Genomic DNA, 25,689 nt, shown 5'->3' with positions numbered 1-25,689 from the left:
CAGTCGGGATTACGACTGTCGTGCATTAGAACAATCGGTATACCGACTATCAGGTCCTCATCCGGCACCCAACCTCCCCTCCCGCACCCTAACCATAGCTTCCCCGGTTACTTCTGTTCAGGAGTCCGGCAACAGTATTATGACATGTGTTGGGATTGGAATGCTGATCTTCCATCTGCCGGCATCTTAAGTCTCAGAATGCCAGTTACTTCCCATATATATATAGCACATAGGTATTCTAGAACATGGAGTACCTTAAAACTGAAAACAAAATTCTTATTCAACAAAACAAAAAAGTACACATTAGAGAAGGCCACACTATTCTTGTTGCTTCAATAACAATATTTAATGGTACACAACGCACAGATATCTGCAAGCTTAAGGTCTCCTGTCTGGTCAGTGAGTTCACTGTAGTACCGTATAATTTGTATGATGAATAATAAACCAGTATCACCAACATAGTCTTCACATTTATACATTGTATATACTTAGCCAGCAGCTGGAAAATGTTCTGTGACTACAGAGCCCACAGACCGAGCCTACAAAGGCTTGCCTGGGACTGTGTAGGCTGATATGCAGTACATGTGATAGTGCCATTTCTATTCATTTCTTCTCTCCGCTGCTCCCTCACTTATAAACTAAGCAATGTGATCACAAAATGATTTACAAACAGACAGTGTAAAGATTTAGGCCAACAGCAATAACTGCATTTCTAAAAGTGCAAGAGACTTTCACTAGCAAACAAACTGAATGTACCAGAGTCAGGTCAATAGATCAGTTTGGGAAAATTAGTTAGCGTCTGTCCATCTGTGGTATGTGTGCCGCAATACGTAACCACAATGGTTTTATTAGCGCTGATTGTTCCATGGTTTTAAACAGAGTGCTGTGGGTGGAACTCTGACCTGGCCTGAGAGGCAGGCATGGAATCCCGTGTTCCCAAGAGCCTTACTGCATTTATCTCCAAGGCAGAGCACCGGAATTCTAAAAAAAACAACAACACACAAGTACATAAAATATGTGATCCCGTGCAGATACATCAACAGAATAAAAATATTATCCAAAAAAATCCTTTTCTATAGAAGACTTTTCTCCTTCTGTGAGTCACAGTAATCCAGAAATATAATATACTTTAAATCAGTGTGAGGCAAATTAGGTTACATCTAGGACAGCTGTTGTTGAACTACACATCCCAGCATGCCCTGCTACAGTTTTCCTATTTGGCCATGCTGAAACTGATGCAGGGCATGCTGGGATGTGTAGTTAAACAACAGCTGGAGTGTCAAGGTTAGCCGTCACTGATCTAGGACTATGGATAATGAGATTTATGTCTTACCTGGTAAATCTCTTTATTTGAGGACATCAGGGGCCACAGCTTTACAGTGGGTAATAGGAGTGGGAGAGAGCTCCAGCACCCTAGAGGATAACTTTAACTGCCTCCCAGGCAGCCAGGCTCCTCCCCTCCTATACCCCACCTCCAGGCCAAGGACCTCAGTTTTTTTAACAAGCCATGGCAGGAGACAAGAGAGAAGGAAGAGAAGCACCACACAGAGACACATTCTGAAACATGTTAGTACCCTCAACAGAGGAGTAATATAACCAGTGAAACGTAACTTTAACGTAACTGAAGCAGGCGCGGCAGGGAGGGATCCCTGTGGCCCCTGATGTCCTCGAAGAAAGAGATTTACCAGGTAAGACATAAATCTCATTTTCTCCTTCGGGAGACATCAGGGGCCACAGCTTTACAGTGGGACGTCCTAAAGCAGCCACCTATGGGTGGGGCTGCGCCTGTGCCGCAGCCAACACACTCTGCCCAAAGGCAGAGTCCTGGGAGGCAAACGTATCAAAAGCGTAAAAACGCAAGAAAGTAGCAGCTGACGACCATGTCGCAGCTCTGCAAATTTGCTCAGCTGTTGCACCGCCCCGAACAGCCCAAGACGCCCCCACAGACCTGGTGGAATGTGCCCGGATACCAGCCGGAACCGGAAGGGAGGCGCCCAGGTATGCCTGCCTGATGACAGAACGAAGCCAGCGGGCAATAGTCTGTTTAGTGGCCGGCCATCCCCGCTTCTGAAAGCCATACAGCACAAAGAGCGAGTCCGACTTGCGAAAGGACCGAGAGCGGCGCACGTAGATGCGCAACGCCCGGACAACATCCAAGGAGGATTGATCCGGAGACGCATCTGACCCCTGAAAGGCCGGAACCACGATTTCCTGGTTAACGTGGAAACTGGACACCACCTTTGGTAAGTGAGAAGGGACGGTACGAAGGACCGCCCGGTCATTATGTAAAACCAGGAAAGGGGACTTACAAGACAGGGCAGACAGATCGGACACCCTCCGAGCTGATGCTATTGCCAATAAGAAAACCGTTTTCCAGGTGAGCCAACACAGGTCCACTGACCGCAAAGGTTCAAATGGTGGTTTCTGAAGTGCAGATAGCACAAGTGAAAGGTCCCAAGGAGCAACCGGGGGAACAAAGGGAGGCTGGATGTGCAAAACCCCCTGCAGGAATGTGCGGACATCCCGCAAAAGTGGTAATCTTCGGCGAAACAAGATGGACAAAGCCGAGACTTGAACCTTCAAGGTAGATAAGCGCAATCCAGCCTCCAGGCCCTTCTGCAAGAAAGATAGAATCCGAGCCAGGCGGTAAGACTTAGGATTGAAGTGGCGAGTCCTACACCAAATAAAGTAGGCCCTCCAAACACGATGATAAGCCCTCGCCGAGGAAGCCTTCCTCGCTCTAAGCATGGTGGAGATTACTCGTGCATTAAACCCCCTAGATCTCAAGAGGGAGGTTTCAATAGCCACCCCGTCAAAGCCAGGCGCCTCAGATCTGGATGTAGACACGGACCCTGAGAGAGAAGGTCCGGGCGCAATGGCAGACGAATCGGGGGGGCCACCGACAGAGCCTGAAGATCTGAGAACCAGACTCGTCTGGGCCAATGCGGGGCCACCAGGATCAATGTGCCCCCTTCCGCCTTCAGCTTGCGAATCAGTCGCAATAGAAGGGAGAATGGTGGGAAGGCGTACATCAGCCTGAACGGCCACGGAGCGGACAGGGCGTCCACCAAGATGGCAGCCGGGTCGCGAGCCCTGGATCCGTAAAGGGGAACCTTGTGGTTGTGTTGAGAGGCCATCAGGTCCACTTCGGGTAAGCCCCACCGACGTACCAGCATCTGGAACACCTCCTGATGTAGGGACCATTCGCCGGCATTCAGTGTTTGACGGCTTAGGAAGTCCTCTTCCCAGTTCTGGACTCCTGGGATAAAGACCGCTGATAGAGCAGGAATCTTCCTCTCCGCCCACTGAAAGATGCGGGATGTTTCCACCATTGCTGCCCGGCTGCGGGTGCCACCCTGGTGGTTGATATAAGCCACCGTGGTCGTATTGTCCGACTGGACCTGCACCGGATGACCCTTCAGCCAAGGTTCTGCCAGGCAAAGAGCTCGGAAGACCGCCCTCAGTTCGAGGACATTGATTTGAAGCTTGGCCTCCGATGTAGACCAAAGTCCTTGGAATGACCTCTGGCAAGTGACCGCTCCCAAACCGCGGAGACTGGCATCCGTGGTGAGAAGGGTCCATTGGTGGATCCAAAATGGCCGTCCCATCGTGAGGTTCTGGTCTAGGAGCCACCACGAGAGAGAGAGACGAGTTGCCGGCGATAAGGCTATCACCTGAGATCGGAGAGTACGATAGGATCCTGACCACTTGGAGAGGATCTCCTTCTGAAGTGTGCGGGAGTGGAACTGGGCATATTCCGCCATGTCGAAGGTCGACACCATTGAACCCAGAACCTTCATGCAAGCATGCATGGACACCCGTCGGGGATTTAGGAGCCAACGAATTCGGGACTGCAGGGTCCGCCGACGGTCGTCTGGCAGGTAGATCCTCTGATGGATGGTGTCCAACCTGGCCCCCAGGTGAACCATCGACTGTGCCGGAATCAGTGAGGACTTGTCCCAATTGATGATCCAGCCATGTCGTTCCAGGAGCTGTATCACCACAGTCAGGTGGTCCCGAAGAAGGTCTGCAGAGGGAGCGAGAATCAACAGGTCGTCCAGATATGGGAGTATCCGGACACCCTGGCTGCGCAGACTGCTGCCCATCACTGCCATCACCTTTGTGAACACACGGGGGGCAGTGGACAGACCAAATGGTAGTGCCCTGAACTGGAAATGTTGGTCCAGTATGGCAAAGCGCAGGAACCGCTGATGTTCCGGACGGATGGGGATGTGTAAGTACGCATCCTGTATGTCCAAGGATGCCATGAAGTCCCCTGGCTGAAGGGCCAGGACAATGGAGCGCAGAGTCTCCATCCTGAACTTTGGAACACGTACAAACTTGTTCAGCTTCTTTAAGTTGAGTATGGGCCTGTAGGACCCGAGAGACCACCTCCTGAACCCACGCGTCTGTGGTGGATTCCAACCAGATGGGAGAAAACTCCAACAGACGACCGCCCACCCTGGGATCCCCCAGGTGGGGGCCCACCCCGTCATGCGGCGGGCTTGTCTGCAGGCTTGGGATCAGGGCGTCTGGTGGCCCAAGGACGCTTGCCTCTAGGGCGGGAGGATCTGCCCCCCTGGGAAGATCTGGAGGAGAAGGCCTGTCCCCTACCACGACCCTGGAACCGAAAGGACTGAAAGGCCGGCCGGGGCCGTGTAGTCGGGGTGGATGGTAGAAAAGCCATTTTTGAGGCCGCCACCGTAGCGACCATCCTATCCAGCTCGGGACCGAATAAGAGGGAACCGTCGAATGGAAGAGCTTCCAAGGCCTTCTTAGAGTCCGTGTCAGCCTTTCAGGAACGCAGCCAAAGTGATCTGCGAGCGGCCACTGCTGAAGCGGACACCCTGGAGGAGAGCGTAGCGTAATCAAGAGCTGCCTCGCCTAAGTAGAGGGCAGCCTGATGTATCAACTCTATAGTCGGTAGTAGAGTTTCTGCTGGGGCCCCCTCAGACACCCCTGCTGTGATGACAGCAGTCCATTTAGTTAGGGCCATAGCCACCCAGGCTGACGCCAGGGCAGGCCTGCCGGCTGCTCCAGCCGTGGTGTAGATAAGCTTCAGGAAGTTTTCCAACTTCCTATCCGCCTGATCCTTAAGAGACGCTGTAGGGATTGGCAACAGAGAGGCTTTCACCAGTTTTGCCACATGAGCGTCTACCCTGGGGGCTGTCTCCCAGGGGGTCCTGTCCTCCTGGGGGAGAGGATAGAGGGAGGAGAAACGTTTGTGAATGACAAACCTCCTATTAGGGACCTCCCAAGCTTCTTTAATGACCATGTCAAGATTATCTGACTTGGGAAATAGACTTAAGGAGCGTTTAGGGCGCTTAAATATAGGGCCCGACTCCGCAGGCGGATCAGCGTGGTCGTCTATTAGAAGGACCTTCTTAACCGCTGTAATCAGGCCTGGTACATCAAGGCGAGATGGGGGATCCTCTCTATGAGACGGGGGGTCCTCTCCAACACAGGCATCCCCAATGTCAGCGGCGACGTCAATGGCCTCCTCCACATAGTCATCATCATCATCATCATCTTGATTGTCTTGCTCCTCCTCCTCCTCCTCCTCATCGTCTGAATCATGCATGAGGAGGGGCCGGAGTGCCGCCGGTCTTTTAACTAAAGACCTGCGTCTATCTGCGGGCAATGAACCCTCCCCCTGGGCATCCAATGCTGGGGGGGTTGCACCCGCCGCCGATGAGGACGGCACGGGCCGCTGGGGCAGCGCAGCTGAGACTTTATCAACTAGCTGCGCCATCATCTGCACAAGGGATGAGGCCCAAGCAGGCTCCTGAGAAGAGGCCGTAGGCGTGGGCAGCGCCTGCGCATTGTAGCAGCTTGCGCATACGCCGTCCTGTACATAGTCCAGGGGAGATAGGCCCGCATTACAGGCTGTGCATGACAGCAATGCTGGGGCGTCCCCCTTCTTGGACTTGCCCTTGTTGGGCATAATTACTGTAAGTACAGGAGGGCTAAGTACAAAATGACACCAAATACACTGCAGCAGCTATTGGGTTAATAAGTACACATATACAGCAAGCATACAAGGCATACAATGCAATGAAAGGCAAATGGCACTAGGCTCTTGCAGCAGCTATGGCTGACTGGAGCACTCAGAAACTGTGACCTGTGTCCCACAGGAGAGGTACAGGGGGGACTTGCCCAAGCCTCCTGGCAGTGAAAGAGTGGAACCCCGGGTGGCACTGGAGCTTCTCCGTGTCCCTCCTCACGTGCAGCCAGGCAGACAGGAAGGGATGTCAGTGGCGGGAACTCTCTGTGCGCCAAGCACAGTCCCCTGTCTACTGTCCCCGGGGGAGGGGCTGATGTAGGGGGAGCCACCTCCCCCTGCTAACAAATGACCACAGGGAAGGTGTCCTCATGCAGCGCTGGTAAAATGGCGGGGATCCGGCGCGCGCCGGGCGGCCCCGCATACCAGCGCTGCTGCCCACAAACTAGTATCCCTGGTGGTCCAGCGGGACGGGCGGCGAGCCGGCCGACCGCTTGCAAGCACAGCCGGCGGTCACCCCTCGCCGGCTGTGACAGCCACATCTGTGCGCCTCGCTGCGCTATCGCACACGCTCCCGGCGGGGAGCGTGTCTTACTCACAGTGCATCCCGGCTTGTGTGAAGGGGGCGCCTGTGGTTCCCGGCGTCCGGCTGTGGCTGCAGGCTCCCCAGTGCCCGGGGGCCGCTGCAGGTCCCCACCCGCGGGTGGCGATGCAGCGCCGGACCCGGGTGTTGGAGCCAGCAGTGCAGGGGTCTATTCAGACCCCCAGCGCTGCTGCTCTGACACTTACAGTGTAAAAAAAAAAAAAAATTAAAGTTATGGCTGCTAAATAGCAGCCCCTCTTTTGGGTGCATCTGGCTCCTGCCAGCACCCTAGAAAAACTGAGGTCCTTGGCCTGGAGGCGGGGTATAGGAGGGGAGGAGCCTGGCTGACTGGGAGGCAGTTAAAGTTATCCTCTAGGGTGCTGGAGCTCTCTCCCACTCCTATTACCCACTGTAAAGCTGTGGCCCCTGATGTCTCCCGAAGGAGAAATTAATATTCACAAGACATGCAAAGAAGTGTTTCAACATACACAGCTTATGAAATGAAAAAATTAATCATACGTTCTATCACCAGCACTTACATCCAGATGCCCATCCATGATAATGGCCACCAGATACGTACTATGGTCAGCGTAACAATACCAGGCCAGCATCTATGTCCAGCTAGCTATAACAGATCACATTTAGCTAGTCTGCTAGGGAGCAGTCTGCAGTGTTATTTGTTTTGGCAGTAGTACATTTAGTTATAATGAACTCTGATTGGCTGGCATGTACTACAATTTGTGGAGTTAGCAATCCAGCTAATACACGGTGGGATGCTTCCTAGAGATAGTTGGATCCAATAATATTTTATTTATTTATTTATTAACAGTTTCTTATATAGCGCATACATATTCCACAGCGCTTTACAGAGAATATTTTGAACACTTGCATCAGTCCCTGCCCCAGTGGAGCTTACAATCCATATTCCCCAACATATGTACATGCACAGACATTCTAGGGTTAATTTGTTGGTAACCAATTAGCCTATCAGTATATTTTTGGAATGTGGGAGGAAACCAGAGCACTCGGAGGAAACCCGCGCAGGCACGGGGAGACTATACAAACTCCGCACAGTTAGAGCCATGGTGGGAATCGAGCCCATGACCTCAGTGCTGTGAGGCAGTAATGCTAACCATTACACCATCCGTACTGCCCCAATATGCAATTATACATTTATTTTTTCTTTTAAGAGAGATTTAAAGGATAATTAACTCCATTACTTTATGTTAATCTGGTACTGTGCCACATTGTGTCATATGTTGGGTCCACATCAGTTGGCAGGCTTATACAACTATAACTTTATTTATGGCTCTCTCATTATGCCCTTATACAGTATGCATCTGGTCTACGATTGGCTGTCCAATACTCACCCACAGAAGAGCACGAGTCCATCAGTCGTAGTATATTTGGAAAAGACAGTTTCCCTGTGTTCTCTACAGACTGTGTCCTCAACAAGTGATGTTCCTCCTCTACCAGTGCCGAATTCTCCCCCTCCAGACTGACCCCTGAAGGTGTTTCTGTTGCACCACTACTCTGACTCACACAGGCAGCAGAACTCCTCCAGCCATAAAAAGCCAGGGAATGTACAGAGCAAAACATGGGATTCAAGATACCCTGAAAAACAAAGCACACTATTGTAGTTTATCTTTAAACCACCAACACACTGCATAACATTGTACGACAACAAAAAGCCCAAATCACCACGTTGCTTCATGCAAGAGGAGCCTATAATATTTACCACTATAAGGAAAGTGGATTATAAAAAAGATTTTAGGAATACTTGAGGATGTGACCATTAGCCATTTAACCCCTGGCATTAAGCAAGCATTAACACGGGTGGGTTTTTATGTAACCCCAGTAAAAGTTTGCAGCCACTTGCCATTGGGAGCTGTGTTGTGGACCGTTGAACGCTGCAGGCTTCTTTTACTCATGTCAACAAATGAATGCTAAATTTCAATGTCTACACACTAGAGCAATCTCGGCCCAATTATATAGTTTCCAGCATAATTAGTGTTCAATGTGTAATACCAATCTGCACACTCACACGGTGGCATACAACATCTTCTGGTCGGCCATGCTGCATAGCACCGTTCAGTGTAATGAAGCATGGAATGAGGGATCGTTCCACCTTTCATTACATCTAACTGAGCAGCAGCAGCAGCAGCATCTACAGCTTTTTCCTGTGGGTCCTGCAGCAATCTAGTGAGTATTTCCCACAGTAGCGCACGGTGGGGGGGGGGGGGGGTTTGGGTACTTGGGGGAAACCCCCCAAGGAGTCTAAGGGCCCTAGGCTGAAATCTGAGGCTCCCCTCTTTTCCATGGGTACAAGAATTTTAAAAATCGACCCTTGGGAACCAGAGATATCTGACATCAAAGCAGTGGTCCCCATCCAAGCCTGTTAATTGCTCTTCCCAGTCAGATATTTCAGGTTCAAAAGCTGGGACTCTCCCCTTTGATGGACACTAGAAGCTGGTCTCTACTATTCCCAGAACCAGAGATATCAGCCTTCCAGCAGCTGGTTACTGCTCCAGCTCCACACACCTGGTATGTAGTTTTATATCCTCGTTGGCAGATTGCTCTGCCTCCTGAAATCTGATCCACTAGTTCCCAATACCATTTGGTAGGTGGGCTCCTCTAGTTTTTAATTCCATTAAAATCTAAGAAATCTATTTCTGGGAACTGGAGATATCTGCAGTCAAGCAAGCTGTCCTCCCACCAGAAAATTATGAATAATAAGCCCACTCCATTATACACCCCTCCTCTGCCTATTAAACATCCTCTACCACCCTGGAAGTTATGTATCAGGGCCCCTTCATTCAGCCCAATGCCCCCTTCTCCCACCATCTGTGCAGTAAAGGGGTAATTAGTAATTACTGATCCAGGCCCTACATGCTGAGCGGTTGATATAATACCCCCTACCACCCGGGGGGACATCAAAGCTTCCCCTACTGCTGGAGGATCGGTAGGTGCCCCAATACATTGCTATGCCCAGGGGTCTACACTGCTGTTGACGCGTATATATATATATATATATATATATATATATATATATATATATATATATATATATATATATATATATATATATATATATATATATATATATATATATATATATATATATATATATATATATATATATATACATACATACATACATACATATACATATACATACATACATACATACACACATATACATTTGGTCTATCTAGAATACTTTAACTGACCCGGCATATACTGGGTCACCTAAGTGTCCATCTCCGTTCTTTGCTCCGCCCCTCTGGAAACCCCCTTCTGAAAATACTGCGTTTGCCACTGTCCCCCCATCCCTAATTCTTTCCCTAGTTTCCCCGGCCTCCCCATACAGAATAAAAGTTCAATGTGTCCTAGTTTCACCCAAAATGTAAGAAAAATAAATAAATGTATATTGCAAGGAAAGGTGTGTGTGTGTGTTTTTTGTAGAAGAGTACATTCCAAATGTACATTTTGTTTGATTGTGCGGTACCTGTTTCCTAGCGTGGCGCCCATCTCGTTGATTGTATGCCTTAAGTTTAACTGGAGTTGATCTTATAAAGTGACCAAGCCCGAAGTGTGGCGAGCGCAGTGAGCCCCGCGAGGGGACGCGTATACCTGTGAAGTTATGCACGTTCGCTCGCCTCGCTGCGCTCGCCACACTTTATAAAATCAACTCCACGCCAACGTGGATAGTAGGGGTATAAAAAGGTCGGAGGACGCGTACCGCTGCCCCTCGCGGGCTCGCCACGCTTCGGGTTTGCGTCAATAGTGGGGTGGCGTTAACAATGGGGGGGTGCATTTCAAACATAAGGGGGGGTTGGTATTAAAATGGGGGGTTTTGGGCCTTTTTACATTGAAATCAATGTAAAATCGGGTCTCAGGTACCATTTTACATTGATTCCAATGTAAAAATCGGGTCAATCGCGTCGCATGCGATTTGGTTGGCATGCAATGCGATCGACACGATTTTTCCGACCCGATGGATACAATTAAAATCGGTGGCGCCGTGCTAGGAAACAAGTACCGATTGTGCTTCCTTATAACTTATAGCAAATCATATTGCATTGCATTGTTGCTCATGATTTAGCTTACCGTAAGTACAAGAGTTGTTAAAGCAGAAATCTGTAACCGCCGCGGAGGTGGAGAGGTTCCCCAAACCTCCACCAGAAGCAGCAGGAAGTCGCATATTAGGTTTCCAAGCCAGCTATAAGCAGAGAAATTAAACATAAAAATATAATACCTCATTGTGTATTTTGAAATGAAAACTTTATAAATGCCAACAGTACAGTGAGAATTGGAACTTACCAGGCTATAAAGGTACCACTGATCTGCATGAGCCTCTTACATAAATTCCGCTTTCTGGACCGCTCGCTGCACGTGTAAACCCCACACTGCATTTTAAGGACAGTAGGCACTGCCAGGCACATAATGTAAAGAGAAATATATATAAATGCATCATTCTAAGTTTATTATAGTGTTGTACTAGTATGAAGTAAATGAACATACTGTGCATTAGAAATTATACATATACCTTTTCTTGTTAGTCAAGTTTTGCATAAACACTGCCATAGAGGTGTATCATTTCAAAACACAGAATTTCAAGTGTGTGGCATAGGCTTAAGGTGCCCATACACTAGTAAGATTTATCTTCAGATCTGGCTGGTTGAAACAAAAACAACATGGTTATGGATGAGTGACAGTTTGTCAGTTTCCCAGCATTTCCAAGCAAATGGTCAAAGATCATTTGCTCTCATCCATAGCCATTTTTTTCTTCCAACCAGACAGATCTGCAGATAAATCTGCATGTGTATGGCCGCCTTTACTCAAGATCCTCATAATAAAATATTGGGGTCCTTACACCCTGCAGAACTTATGCTAGAGTATAAAACACTTGCTATTTATAGCAGACTCAGAGGCCGGGTTTACACTAGGATGTTGTGTGTCCCAGTTGACAGTACGTCCAATGGTACAATAATATCACTTCACCAATTACACTGCAGCAGTGCAATGTATTGTTATCACTGCAAGCCATTATTCCCATTTGTTGTGCAGCTCACCTGACAGGACGTCCCAGGAAACAACCAAAGGATTGGGTCAGTGCAAGTGGTCACTAACCTTATTTGGGGTGTGAGCTACTCAAGAAAAACGAAGAGCTACTAAAATATATAAAAATAAAAAAGCTGGTTGTTTTTCAAGTGACCGACTTCCAGCCCTTGGCCTATCCCGTTGATCTGACAACCAGCTGCAGCATGGAGGCTCTTCTGCGGATCCCCTCTCCATCCTGCAGTGACTCCCAATTATGCTGCTTTCACACCGCAAAACCTGCTAAGACCCGGTATTTAAAATGTTTTAAATACCGGGTCAAAGCAGGTTTATGTCCCTTTCAGACCGCACTTACTGAGCAGATTTTGCGGTGTGAAAGCCCTGCAGGTTGAGCACTGAGGTCCCGCTCTGTGCATATCTATTGAGCGGGACCCGCTAGTGCAGTCAATATTTAATGAGCGGGTCCCCGCCCCCTGCATATCTAATGAGCGGGACCAGGTAGTGCAGTGAATATCTAATGAGCGGATCCCGGGTCCCGCTCATTCCATATGCAGGGGGCGGGGACCCGATTATTAAATATTCACTGCACTAGATATGCACAGAGCGGGATCAGCTTGTGCTCACTATTAGCTGGGTCCTAAATACCATTTCAGACCCATTCAGACTGCAAAAAAATAAACAAAAGTCTCAAACAGGTAGGACCCTGCTTTTTTCCCGTTTCCAAATACCGTTTTTTTTTTTGGGAAACGGCAAATTCACTGTGGACCTTTCAGACCGCACATATTACCGTTTTGAAACTGTAAAAAATTGTCAAAATACGGGATAGTATGTGCTGTCTGAAAGGGGCATTACCTTCCCTCCACTGTAGAGTGTCAGCTGCACTGCTGTCTCCCACTGGTGGTGTTGATATTTGCAGGTCTCGAAAGCAGCCACCTGTCTGTTTTAGGTCACTGACACTGGATCACTTCCTGCTGTCTCGGCAGTACTACAGCTAGGGTAGCTACCCATATTATAACCATGAGCTACCGGTAGCTTGCGAGCTCCAGTTTGGAGACCAGTGCACTATGCAATGTGTATAATATATCACTACGATCCACATTGCAACGATATATTGGACAATATATCACCTAATGTGTATCTGGGGTAAGCTATGGTGGCCAATTCATTGTAGATCTCCAAGCCTGACCACCATTATAATGTACTCTATCCACTGCCATTTATTAATAGCCAGTGGAGCCATCAGCTACATGAATGCTGCCAGCACATTATCAAAGGAATCCATTCAACGGGATGCAGGGCTCATACCGACAATCATTATGTTGACACTTAACCATTCCACAAAGCAGATGTGAATAATAGATTGCAGAACTGTCTGCATACTGTACCTCCACAAACAGCTCTTCTCAGCAGCAAAGGGCTACCAACCAATGCAAGCAATAGTGGGGCATATAGGATGACATCATGGAACAGGACCAGGCCTTGTGTAGAGTCACACCTGGGCATAAGCAGAAATTAGGATTTTGCTTCTTCAATCATCTAAAAATAGCAGAAAACAGTTAGCAAGAAATTGTTAGGTTTAGGAACTAGTGTGGGAATTACAGGCAGTGAATGCAGAGACTGGAGCTGGGGAAATGAGGGATCCCAGAGGTTGGTTCGGGCTACTATCCAGTGGGGGGTGTGCAATGAGGGTTGTCCAGACAGCTTTCTGATGCGTTTCCCCACACCAGGTGGCTTTATCAAAAGTGGATAGCTGGCTGTGCTGAGGTTGGCTTTATATACCCATGGCTTGTTTATCACATGGCTCGTTACCCTCAGCTACCTGACCCTCTCCCGCATGGAGGAGAGGGTCAGGATTTAAGACCAGCTTTATGTACCGATCCGGTCTTATAAGCTCCTGACTTTAAAAAACAATTTGTCTTACAGAATCCCAGGTGTAATCAGCAGCACCTGGGATTTCCTCATATAAAGGGTTTCCAGGGCAGAATCACCTTGCTTGGTGGAATAGCTACACAAGTGATAGATTGGGCTGTGTAGGTTAAACTAGCGACCACTAAAGTCTATCAAGAGTCTGCTATGCTAAGAGTGCCTGTATGCTATTGCCTGTAATACCGTCTGCATATGGATTTAACCGGCTATGCTGTAACTTGCTGTTGAGAATAAACAACAAAGTCTTCATCTGAGTCCCCAGGTTTGTGATAATGGTCACAATATATGTACGGATGGTGTAATGCTTTGCATTACTGCCTCACAGCACTGAGGTCACGGGTTCTATTCCCACCATGGCTCGAACTCTCTCTCTAAAATCTAAAATATATACATACATACATACATACATACATACATAAGGTTCCTCGCCCCCATCCATAAATAAACACATACGCGGTGTGCTTATATCAATGTTTCAGTGTATTACCCCCATCTTCAGGGTAAGGTGGGGTTAGTATACGGAAACATTGATATAGTGTGACAGACGTGTCCTGACGACGTTTCGATCTGCGAAGAGACAAGGCCATACATCCTTCCTCATCCCTTTATTGAATGAGTATTGGAGCCATTAATAGGGATGAGGAAGGATGTATGTAATTAACAAATGTCTCTTCGCAGACAGAAACGTTGGCAGGACACATCTGTCACACTGTTTTGTATGCTGGTATGTGGCCAATAAAGGAATTATGGTTTTAAAACTTCAAGCAATTTTAGTAAATGTTCTCTGAATGTGCTATGTGTGCAATATACAGTATATACACCACACACATATCTTCAAAAATAGAATATGTCATATACTGTATAGTGCAGGTATAACCTGGTGTCACCGTGGCTGCTGTGAGTGTTCTCTCCATCTGTGCAGTCCCCAGGGTATGAGAGAGCCCCTGCCCTCTGAAGTCCCATCTAGCAGGGAATTAGTGTAGGGAAAATTTGGAGGCGGAGCTTACATTTGGAGGCGGCGCTGAAGAGTGAGGAATTGGCCCCCTGTGAACACTGAAGAGATATCAAGCCAGCCCAGCAGTGGATCCATAGACTGGTGCACGGTGCAGGCAAATGCCTGGCACTCCCACTGTCTGCAGCTCCCCTGCATTCTCCTGTGCTTTTCAAAGTAAAGAGAGCTCTGCTGAATTGCTCATTGCTAGATGTTCTGATGATCGTCACTGTGGCTGTTCATGCAGAGGGAGACTGAGCGGTCTCTGTATCACAATAACAACTGTTGGTCTATGAGGGGTTGTTTTCGGGGTGCACTACTGGAAGCCGCAGATATGCACTTGTATGGTAATGCAGCAACTCTATGGGCGGTATTCAATGAGGATGATTCGCCAGGTTTTTATGGCAAATTTGTGCTGTTTGGCGAATTTTTGACTAAAACGGTGAATCACCCTATTCAATGACCAGATGGCGAATACATTTGAAGGTTTTTTTCACCATGATTCACCGAGTAGCAATCGCTATCTTTTTATGGTGAAGTGGAATGTGAACTTTTAAAATAAAGTGTTTTGTTTTTTACATTTGGTGTAAAAAAATCAGGAATTTTATTCTGAGGAGGGGCATGCTATTTTTATTCATGTGCTGTAAGCACATGAATATATATTTAATTTAAAAAAAAAAAAATTATATATATATATATATATATATATATATATATATATATATATATATATATATATATATATATATATATAATTTTAATTTTTTTTTACACAGCAGCCAGCAGGGGGCGCCGGAGCCGAGCCGCTCATTAGATATTCATATATTCACTGCACCCGATTGTTACATATGCATGATCGGGTGTAGTGAATATACCCGGTCCCCTGCTGGCACCCCCGGGGGGCAGTCTGTGCTGCCTGGCACCCGGGGAACCCACCTTCCCCCCCACATACGCTCTGGGGCAGGCAGAGAGACTTCCATCTCCCTGCCTGCCACCGTCCTCAGGCTCCCTAAGGCGTTCGCCGCAGGAGCTCATATTCGCCGGTCAGGGGCAGCGAGCCCCTGACTCGTTGAATACCGGAGCCGGCATTCGCTGCACCTCGCCGGTATTCACATTGAATACCGCCCTTAGATAAGTAGACACCTCCGGCTTGCATTAATGATCCATGCTGCGTCCTAGCATGCAGCATCAGGTTACCTGCGATACCATCTTCTGAGCTCTGGAGATTGGTATTTAGCAATGAGCATTTTGAGACTTCTACACAAAAAGTGAGAGTAGACTTATTACATCCACAGCAGTGGTGTGTAGACAGATTTTAAATAGATGATAGGGAGCAAATATAGCATAATCCCAAAGCAGTGGTGTACATTTGTCCCAGTTGCCCAGAGCATAGTTGCTTACCCTCCTGCATTCTGCAAGAGACTCCCTGAAATAACAGCAATCTCCCTCTCTCCCTCATTAGTCTAGCAATCTCCCTCATTTCACCTAGCCCACATTACACTGCTACATTTTTGGGAAGAAAATGAATGAGATACAGATACATTTACATTGAATCGCCAGCGCCATTTCCCAGCACTTTAGCAAGTATAGTATCTCTTACTAACTGCTCTGGGGCTCATCTACATTTGGATAGAAGTCATTTTAAAAGATTCCTCTCAGATGTAGCAGTACTCTGCCACGCTTCTAGGTGTCACTTTCACAATCTCTCCATATATGGAACTAGACACGCCCTTTGGGTGGAGCATGACACTCTCCCCAATAGGGCGCTGTGCAAAATTCTATTACCAACTATAATCTCCCTGAAACTGGTTTTCAAAAGTAGGCAAGTATGGCCCAAATGCAAGATAAATATTGGTGCCCCCAACATAGCTCAACCATTAAGGTGTCTCCAGTAGACAGGTCATGGGTTCTAATACAGGGTGTGACACATTTGCAAAAATGATGCTAGGAGGGGGAGCGACAGAAGCGATATCGATGGCTTTCAATTAACGGATTTAAACTTGCTGGGGAGCAGAGGTGCCCCTTTGGGAACAGGAGCCTGGCGGCAGGTGATGCCATTGCCTCCAAGAGTTATGCCCAGGGCCGTCTTTTCGTATGGGCTTAATGGGCACTTGCCCAGGGGCCCCAGGTGTATAAGGGTCCTATGCTGATAGCTGAGGATCCCCTTTTTCCAGGGATACCAGAATTTAGAAAATCGGCCATGGGAAACTGGAGATACACTGTATCAAACTTCAAAAGCTGCAGTCCACATCCGACCTGTTAATTGCAATTCCCAGTCATATTTCTCAGGTTTTCTCTGCATTTTTCTGAGAGTATATTCCAAAAGCTGGGAGTCTTTCCTTCCTGTCGACACTAGCGGCTTGTCTTTATCATGCCCAGAACCAAAGATATCAGCCTTCCAGCAGCCGGTCCCTGCTCCAGCTCCAAACGTCTGGTGTACAGTTTTATATTTTTGTCAATGGATTGCTCTGGCTCCTGATCTCTGATCCCCAAGTTCCCAGCACCTCCTGAAAGTTGGGACTCTAGGTTTTTCTACTAGGCTAAGAAATCTATTTCCAGGTAATGGTGATATCTGCAGTCAAACAAGCTGCCCTTCCACTGGAAAATGACGAATATTAAGCCCACTCAATTATCCAACCCTCCCCTGCGTATAAACCCCCCCTACCTCCCTGGAAGTCATTTACAAGGGACCCTTCATTCAGCTCAGTGCCCCCTTCCACACGTTAGTGTTCACCCTCCCACCACCTGTGCAGTAAAGGAGTAATTAGCAGAAGTTACTGCTCCAGGTCCTACATGTTGAGTGGAAGATAGAGCACCCCCTGCCACCCGTGGGACATCAAAGCTGCTGCTGATAGCACCCCCCCACGCCTAGGAGGGGAGAATGGGTAAGGGCCCCAGTGCATTGCTTTGCCCAGGGGCCCACACCAGGGTTGCCTACCCTCCCGGAATGGCCAGGAGGGTACCGGAAATCGGGTCCCCCTCCCGGCCCCTCGGAAAGGGGGGCAACCCTCCCGCATTGCCCTTAATCACCGGCGGACACCCCCACCCGGCAGGGGGTCCCTGGGTTAAATGACGCGATCGCGGCTTTTTAGCCCCGCCCCCTGCCGTGCAATGCCTGAAATACAGGCATTGCACGGTGGGGCTAAAATGATGAGATCACTAAAAACACGCCCCTAATAGGACAGCCAGTCCTGTGGCTCTGCCCCCGAACCGCCCCTTTCCCCTCCCGGAGATGGCCTCACCCCCCTGCTTTACTGAGCTGGCTGCCCTCTCCGGAGAGGGCAGCCAAAAAGTCTGCAACTATGGCCCACACTGCTGTTAAGACGGCCCTGGTTATGCCTTTGCCTCCAATAAAGGTTAGCAAATCAGCAGGGGCTGAGACAGGATGGAAAGGAAGGTCAAGTTTAATGATGATGGTGAATTATAGGCATCAAGGCCTACTTTACCATAATATATCCAGCAGACACATGGGACTTACAATACTAATTCCACCAGGGATGCAATCACATTTCTGAAGAACCCAAAGCAAACAGGGAAGTCTCAGATTGACAGCAGATAACCTGGAGGGTGAAGACCACTATATAGTTTGTCAATATTGGGTAATTTCATCTTGAATAGTGACATTTTCTTTAGACTAGCAAAATGTACTTATGTTTATGTGAATGCTCACTGCATGCAGAGGGTGGATGTTCATTCACGTGGAGAATCCAGAAGAAGCAAAGATTGTTATTTAAAAATATAAAAAATAAAAGGTTTATTTTCTTATTTTATTTTTTCCACAGAAAGGAAATTCTTTTCCCGAGTCTTTTCCTATAGTGCCCTCTACTGTTCACAGCTCTCACAGCCAAATATGACAAACTAAATCTAATATAGGAAAATATACAACCAAGACGATAGAGAAATAATATATATCCATTACCCTTCCCACCAAATTACCACACACACACACACACACACACACACACACACACACACACACACACACACACACACACACACGAGGCCACGCACCATTATATATATATATTTTTTTTTTTTCTCTCCCCCCCCCCCCCCCCCATCAGATTTCTTAGTTGATGCATTGTTTTTACTATTACAAAATGTTTTTGCGCTTCTGCCCTGGTAGGGTAAACCTGGCGTTTTTGTCAGTGTACAGAGCTGAATACATCTTCAGATGCACTCTGTATACAAGCAATAAAAGTGTCGTTTAAGGGAGGAATGTTTTAGCGTTAAATTTAACAAACCCCATTCTGCATAAAACCCAACAACAATAATATACAGAGTGACAAAATATTTCCATTGTAATTGTAAGAAACCAAATATTTAGTGTCACCACTATCTAGTCACTGCAGGTGGAAAGGTTAGAGAGTAGTTGGTGAAGTTACCTGGATTCAGCTGCAGAAGGAATTGCCAGCATAAGTAGTCCATGTAGACATATGAGGCTGGAAGCCCCATAACATAAAAATGTGCACAGTCTCTCTAACCTGAGGAACACATACAGTAAACATCATGAATGATTGGACATTCGACATCATTTTTGGTAAAAGAAAGACAAACAAAGAAACGGATAGTACAAGCTTTGGTTCTAATGACAACTATGATTATGGACTGGGTCACAGAGGATTTGCCCCAGTGTGCTTCAATCCAAAGAGTGATTATTTTTACAATGTGGATTTTTATGGAACTAGCTCATATATCCGCTTTCTTCAAATACCATAAAAAGTCCCGCAAGGGGACTCAGACACACAACACCATGCTGGCGCCGTGAAACTACACAAGTACCAAACGCTCACAGTAAGGCTCTCTAAGCCCGATAGCCGGGCAGCAACCCTGCACTGCTTTGCAACAGGGACGCTCTGAGCAGTCACTAAGGGCAAGTAGAGGCCAACACTGTATCTATTAACCTCCCTATCTGTAGTGCTAGGAAAAACACAGTACCCTCTCTCTCTCATCCGGCATCTGATACTAGCATATGATGCACAAAAGCAGAAGAGAGGTTCTGTGACACAAAAGCACACTATACTCAGTATTTCTCTATCTCTTTGCGCAATCTTTATTGTAAACCAGTGTGGGTACCAGAGAAATTATTTGTATGGAGGGAGGAAAGCAGGCAGGATAAGGTAGCCCTATATACCTGTTACGATTAAAATGGAAATTTAGAAATATATGATAAACAGGAAAGGGCATCTATCTAACATAGAAATTTTCGCAGTTAGAGCACAATTTGCCAAAAATTGTTATGCATTATCTTATACCTGGAACACTGTTACTATATTGTAGCATACATTAACTGGAATAGGATTCCTGATAAAATATCCTAATAAGTGACAGACGTCACTCTTCCTTTTAGAAAAGCAACTAATAAAAGTTATTTTTAAATTTTCCAATTTACAAAATACATCATTAAGTGTGCCCCAGGAAAGACTTAATCAGTCTTTTTTAGCACTCCAATGCAAAACCCCAATTCCTACCTGTGGAAGAAAATCCTACTCACCAAGGTCCTCAGGCAAAGCTCTGTCCTCTTGATCCGCCGTAGTCCAGGTCTTCTTTAAAAAATAAATAAAAAAAAAAGCGTCCACTCCCGCTGGTATAGTCTGACGAACTAGCCGGAGAGATGCTAGGTGGCCAATAGAATCATTCTCCTCCGAATGATTCTATTGGCCACCTAGCGGCTAATCAGGAGCCGAGTTTGGCGGCCACTAGAATCAATCCGAGGAGAGACGCTGAAGATGGAGCATCAGCGTCTCTCCGGCTAGTTCGTTAGACAGTACCAGCGGGAGTGTACGCATTTTTTTTAAAGAAGACCTGGACTACGTCTGATCAAGAGGACAGAGCTTCGCCTGAGGACCTTGGTGAGTAGGATTTTCTTCCATAGGTCCCCCTATGAATTTCTTCGGATCCTGGACCCCGGACTCTTCAGCCCTGGAGCCCAGGACCCCGGACCAGCCCCGGACCCAGGGACCTACCTACAGGCTCAAGATAGGTAAGTATCAGTATGTGTGGGCTTTGGATGTATTAAAGTTTTATTTTTAATGGGTGTCAGTGTGTTTATTTAACTATTTATTTGACTGTGGAACTAAAAGTGCCAGCGGGCCCTTTAATGCCCCGCATGCTGGGACTTGTGGTTCTCCAAATCCCAGCATGTGGGGGAGGCTTGCTGGGACTCATAGTTCCACGGTATAAGACAATAGTTTTTCATCATTTTTTTTACACAGAATCAGCTCGATGCCCACAGCCCAGGGGCATCGAGGACAGCCCCGGGCTTCAGCATGGGCAGTTAAGTTCTGGAGGGAGGGGGGGACCCCTTCTTTGGGGGGGTCCCCGCTTCCCCAGGACCCCTGCCCATGCTGACCGGTCAGGGGGATGAATGCTTTGGCCGGGGGGACTTGTATAAAAAGTCTCCCCCTGGCTGTGGCATTACCCTGCTGGCTGGTTGGGCCCGGTGCTGGTTCTTGAAATACTGGGGGACCCCTAGTCATTTTGTCCCCCGTATTTTGGGAACCAGGACCGGCCCTTGAGTCTGGCGCTGATTTTGTAAAATCCAGGGGACCTCTATTTGTTCTGCCCCGTGATTTTATGAAACCAGGCTGGTTATGCTCTGGAGGGGGACCCCACGCAGTTTTTTTTTTTCCACTTTTTGTTTTATCTCTTTTTTTTACACCGGAACCATGCACAGATCTCAATGATCTGTGCATGTTTCTGACAAATTCGCCAGTCAGAACCTGGTCTATTTATTTTGCAATTTTTAGTAACCTTTACTAAAAATCGCATCCCATTAAATAGATGATTTGTATACTTTTTAATGGGAAAACATCTGGATGCGATTTTTAGTTTAACTAAAAATCGCACCTTTCAAATGTGCGAAATAGCGGAACAAAATGCGATTTTTTTTCCCAAAAATCGCAACCTAACATGAGATTTTCGTAAAATAGGCGAAAACGGCTGTTTGTTTGTTTTTTACGAAAAAAATTGCTCCCCCCCCCCAAATATGGACCCTATTAAATGTCGCCCACAATCTTTACATAACAAAAATCCAAAGACTTTGAAAACAGATCCATGTGGAATAATCTCCAACTGGTAGGATTACCAGAATCTGTAAAAGGTCAGGAGCTTTTTGATTTCATCTGTTTACTCTGCCCGAACTCTTAAGCTGGGTACACATATGTACAATCGTCGGGCCGTTCTTCCGATCTGCGGACGAACGGCCGTTCGATTGTATATATGTGTACGCTGTCCCGATCCCTTCGTTGCGATCGATAAACGGCCAAAAACGCTCTTGGCCGTCCACGGTCGGTCGGTCGCAGGTTCTTTGCTGCTTAATATTCTTCCGACAGGACGGCTCCATATCGAAAGAAAAGTGACATGTGTACGCACGTTCGATCGATATGCAGCCCGTTCCTGCGATCATTCCTCCCAAAAGCAGCACGCCCATGTGGGTGTTGACTAGCTGCGTCATCCCTCCATCAGCGCAGCATGTAAACAACAGGAAGTCTTCTCCCCCGTACTTTCCGCGCCATGCTGTTAAAGAATATTCGTTGTGTGTGCATTCCTTTTGAAATAAATAATCGTTGTGTGTGCATTCCTGACAGATATAGTTATAGAAGATAGATAGATAGATAGATAGATAGATAGATAGATAGATAGATAGATATGTGATGTTCATTGTTCTGCATAAACACTTAACATTTATTAAGAAATACTGACAAAAAATACTGTGAACACTTTGTTTATTTGGGTGGTCGGACCTGAACAGAGTATATCACATACAGGTGCTTGCATTAAGGTGTAGCAGGAACGCCCACCCACCCAAAAAACATAAAAACACATTTGAACATGGTGGTGTATGTAGTGGAAAGCGGTCCCACGGCAGCAACGCATCACATGGGAACATCCCGGCCTGCTCACATGTGATGCGTTGCTGCCGTGGGACTGCTTGCCATGACATAAGTGCCACGTGTGAAGGTTTAGCAGGAAAGCCCACCCATCCAAAAAACATGCAGTATATCAGCTGTGGTACCTGCCAAAATCTAAATGTACAAATGGACATATTTTCTCTATACAGGTGCTTGCGTTAAGGTGTAGCAGGAACGCCCACCCACCCAAAAAACATAAAAACACATTTGAACATGGTGGTGTATGTAGTGGAAAGCGGTCCCACGGCAGCAACGCATCACATGGGAACATCCCGGCCTGCTCACATGTGATGCGTTGCTGCCGTGGGACTGCTTGCCATGACATAAGTGCCACGTGTGAAGGTTTAGCAGGAAAGCCCACCCATCCAAAAAACATGCAGTATATCAGCTGTGGTACCTGCCAAAATCTAAATGTACAAATGGACATATTTTCTCTATACAGGTGCTTGCGTTAAGGTGTAGCAGGAACGCCCACCCACCCAAAAAACATAAAAACACATTTGAACATGGTGGTGTATGTAGTGGAAAGCGGTCCCACGGCAGCAACGCATCACATGGGAACATCCCGGCCTGCTCACATGTGATGCGTTGCTGCCGTGGGACTGCTTGCCATGACATAAGTGCCACGTGTGAAGGTTTAGCAGGAAAGCCCACCCATCCAAAAAACATAAAAACACATTTGAACATGGTGGTGTATGTAGTGGAAAGCGGTCCCACGGCAGCAACGCATCACATGGGAACATCCCGGCCTGCTCACATGTGATGCGTTGCTGCCGTGGGACTGCTTGCCATGACATAAGTGCCACGTGTGAAGGTTTAGCAGGAAAGCCCACCCATCCAAAAAACATAAAAACACATTTGAACATGGTGGTGTATGTAGTGGAAAGCGGTCCCACGGCAGCAACGCATCACATGGGAACATCCCGGCCTGCTCACATGGGATGCGTTGCTGCCGTGAGACTGCTTGCCACGACATGCACCATGCTTCTGGCCTCCAAATAAACAAGAAGGAGAAAAAAAGTTAAATAAAGTACACAAACTATTTTTTGACTTTACAATGCAAACCGTTATAAATTTTTTCGTATAAAGAGTGTACTACTGCTACGCCTTTTTGGATTTTTGAAATTTTTTGGGCTACGGTATGGACTTTCCCGCTAAGTTCTTGTAGACATTTATGGACTTGTGTCATGTTTTCTTGCATTGTGCTTTCGTCGCTGGACGTGTCAGGTGATGGTGTGTTCTTCTCCCCCTCTGCACTGACATCTGAAATCTCGATGATATCTATAATAAGTACAGATAAAGAAAGGTTTACCTTTCCACAAATGATACGTCACTATCCCATAAAGATGATTTGCAGTATACACTCACCATCTACACTGCTGGTGATCGCAATCACTTGGTGGCCCTCTGCGGTCCCTTCCATCGGCTGCGCAGCCTGGATATCATCTATAGTGACAAGGTAAAGTGACATATTACTACCCCTTGTTGTGTGTATAAAACATGTGTTCTGTTGGTGTGCTGGTACAAAACCTTACCTGTTGTACTCTCCTTCTTTATTTTTAGGTTGGAGGCCCTGTCTCTGCCTTCCTCATGTCTTCTCCTGGGATGGATTTCCTCTGAGTAAAAACAAGCAACATGTCAGCAAAACACACAAAATGTAATGGATCATGACAGTATATTAATAAAGCTACCTAGGGCATTGGACTCACTTCTTTTAATAATTCCACGAATTTTCTTGAGCTTGGCCTGCTCCTTGTGCTTCAGGTCCGACCACCGTTTTTGGAGCTGGTATTTGGACCTTCTTTTCCCAAACTTCTCCTTTATCTCCTTGCATACACGCTGCATAATAATTTCTTTTCTATAATTTGTCTTGGGGTATGTTTTTCTCGAACAATCGTAGTCCCTTCTATCCAGCATTTTGACCATCAGTTCCACCTCTGCAGATGACATGGCGGATGCGCGCGTCACTTTTTTCTCCTTGTTGTCAGCGATTTCTTTATCTGTTGTTATCAGTGCAGAATTGGAAAACAAAGGTTCTGTAGGTTCTGTACTGGCCTCCCCCATATGCGGTGGCGCCAGACCCTCCGACATGGCTCCTCGATGTCCCGTGTCTGTGTGACGCGAAGCACGTGCGTGGGGCGGAGATTCGTGTGCTCATCCAATCACTGTGTTTCAAGCCACGTTCAGCACGAAAGAATATTCCGTCGTTGCTGTTGGATTGATCGGAGCAGCGCAGCGAATTTTCCGGACTGTATCGACAATTATTTCGGTGAGTATTAACACAAAATGTGTAGTTTTCTATGACAGGGACTTCAATCTGTGGGCCATGGGTATGCTGGGGCTTGTAGTGACCGTGTATCCTATGTCCCACAGAGTTTCAACTCCTGTACTATAGCTACAGTATATCTAGTGTCCCACAGACTGAACACCTGTACATTAAATGGTTTATGGTGTAATAATATGCCTTTTTATTTTATTTTTTGGAACAGAAATTCAACCATGGCAGAAAAAAATGTCGAATTTATGAAGGACTTCATTGAGGCCTACAGGGATCAGAATTGTCTCTGGAATACCAAATCCAAAGACCATTCGAATCGGCAGAAGAGGCTATCTGCTCTGGAGGAGCTGGTGAGGGTGAGCCAGACCTACTACCCCACAGCAAATGTAGAGTGGGTCCGGACTCGGATCGCTAATATGAGGACCGTATTTAAAAAGGAACTAAATAAGGTGGAGTCCTCAAAGCGGTCTGGGGCAGGGGCAGACCAAGTCTATGTGCCCAGGCTGTGGTACTACGACCTGCTGGCCTTCACGGTGGACCAGGAGCTGCCCAGGGATTCGGTCAGCAACACTACAAGGAACCAGCCTGCCCCCTCCACCTCCGCGTGCAACCAAGAGCTTTCTGATGACACCATTTGCGGCACAGTAAGTAGACGTATTTTATTTTAAAAAATTTTTTTTAAACCAGATAAATATAACAGCAAGTACAGTATAAAAATTGTGAACATGTAAAATGAAAAGGGGGGGTATCGCCCCCTGCAACTGACCTCTCTGTTGGGCACAACAGAGAGGTCAGTTGCAGGGGGCGATACCCCCCCTTTTGGTTATACATCGTCATTTTAACCTTCTCTGTGGCCCTAATTCTGGTTCTTCTCAGTGGTGGAGGTATACTGTTATCCGCCTGAGAACACAGTGATCAATATTCAGACATCGCAAG

The 25,689-nt window shown here is 47.1% G+C and overlaps 1 protein-coding gene across 2 annotated transcripts in view; it reads right to left on the bottom strand.

Moving 5' to 3' along the window:
• Positions 1-330: 330 nt before the first annotated feature.
• Positions 331-25,689, bottom strand: part of LOC146035633 (G-protein coupled receptor 143-like) — a 54,652-nt gene continuing 29,293 nt past the window's right edge. Inside the window, exons 4-9 of one of the 2 annotated variants that reach the window (XM_083159204.1) lie at positions 18,948-19,046; positions 13,031-13,140; positions 10,908-11,016; positions 10,695-10,806; positions 7,955-8,198; positions 331-981 (exon numbers count right to left, since the gene is read on the bottom strand). In XM_083159204.1, the coding sequence (XP_083015330.1) occupies positions 872-981; positions 7,955-8,198; positions 10,695-10,806; positions 10,908-11,016; positions 13,031-13,140; positions 18,948-19,046 (784 nt within the window). In that variant the 3' untranslated portion in view covers positions 331-871. The remainder of the gene's footprint in view (positions 982-7,954; positions 8,199-10,694; positions 10,807-10,907; positions 11,017-13,030; positions 13,141-18,947; positions 19,047-25,689) is intronic. The other variant, XM_083159205.1, reaches the window with a different exon arrangement.

This window comes from Crinia signifera, chromosome 9 (assembly GCF_055691185.1).
Source record: "Crinia signifera chromosome 9, ASM5569118v1, whole genome shotgun sequence".
Classification (NCBI taxonomy): domain Eukaryota; kingdom Metazoa; phylum Chordata; class Amphibia; order Anura; family Myobatrachidae; genus Crinia; species Crinia signifera.
This window is presented reverse-complemented; position numbering and strand designations above follow the sequence as displayed.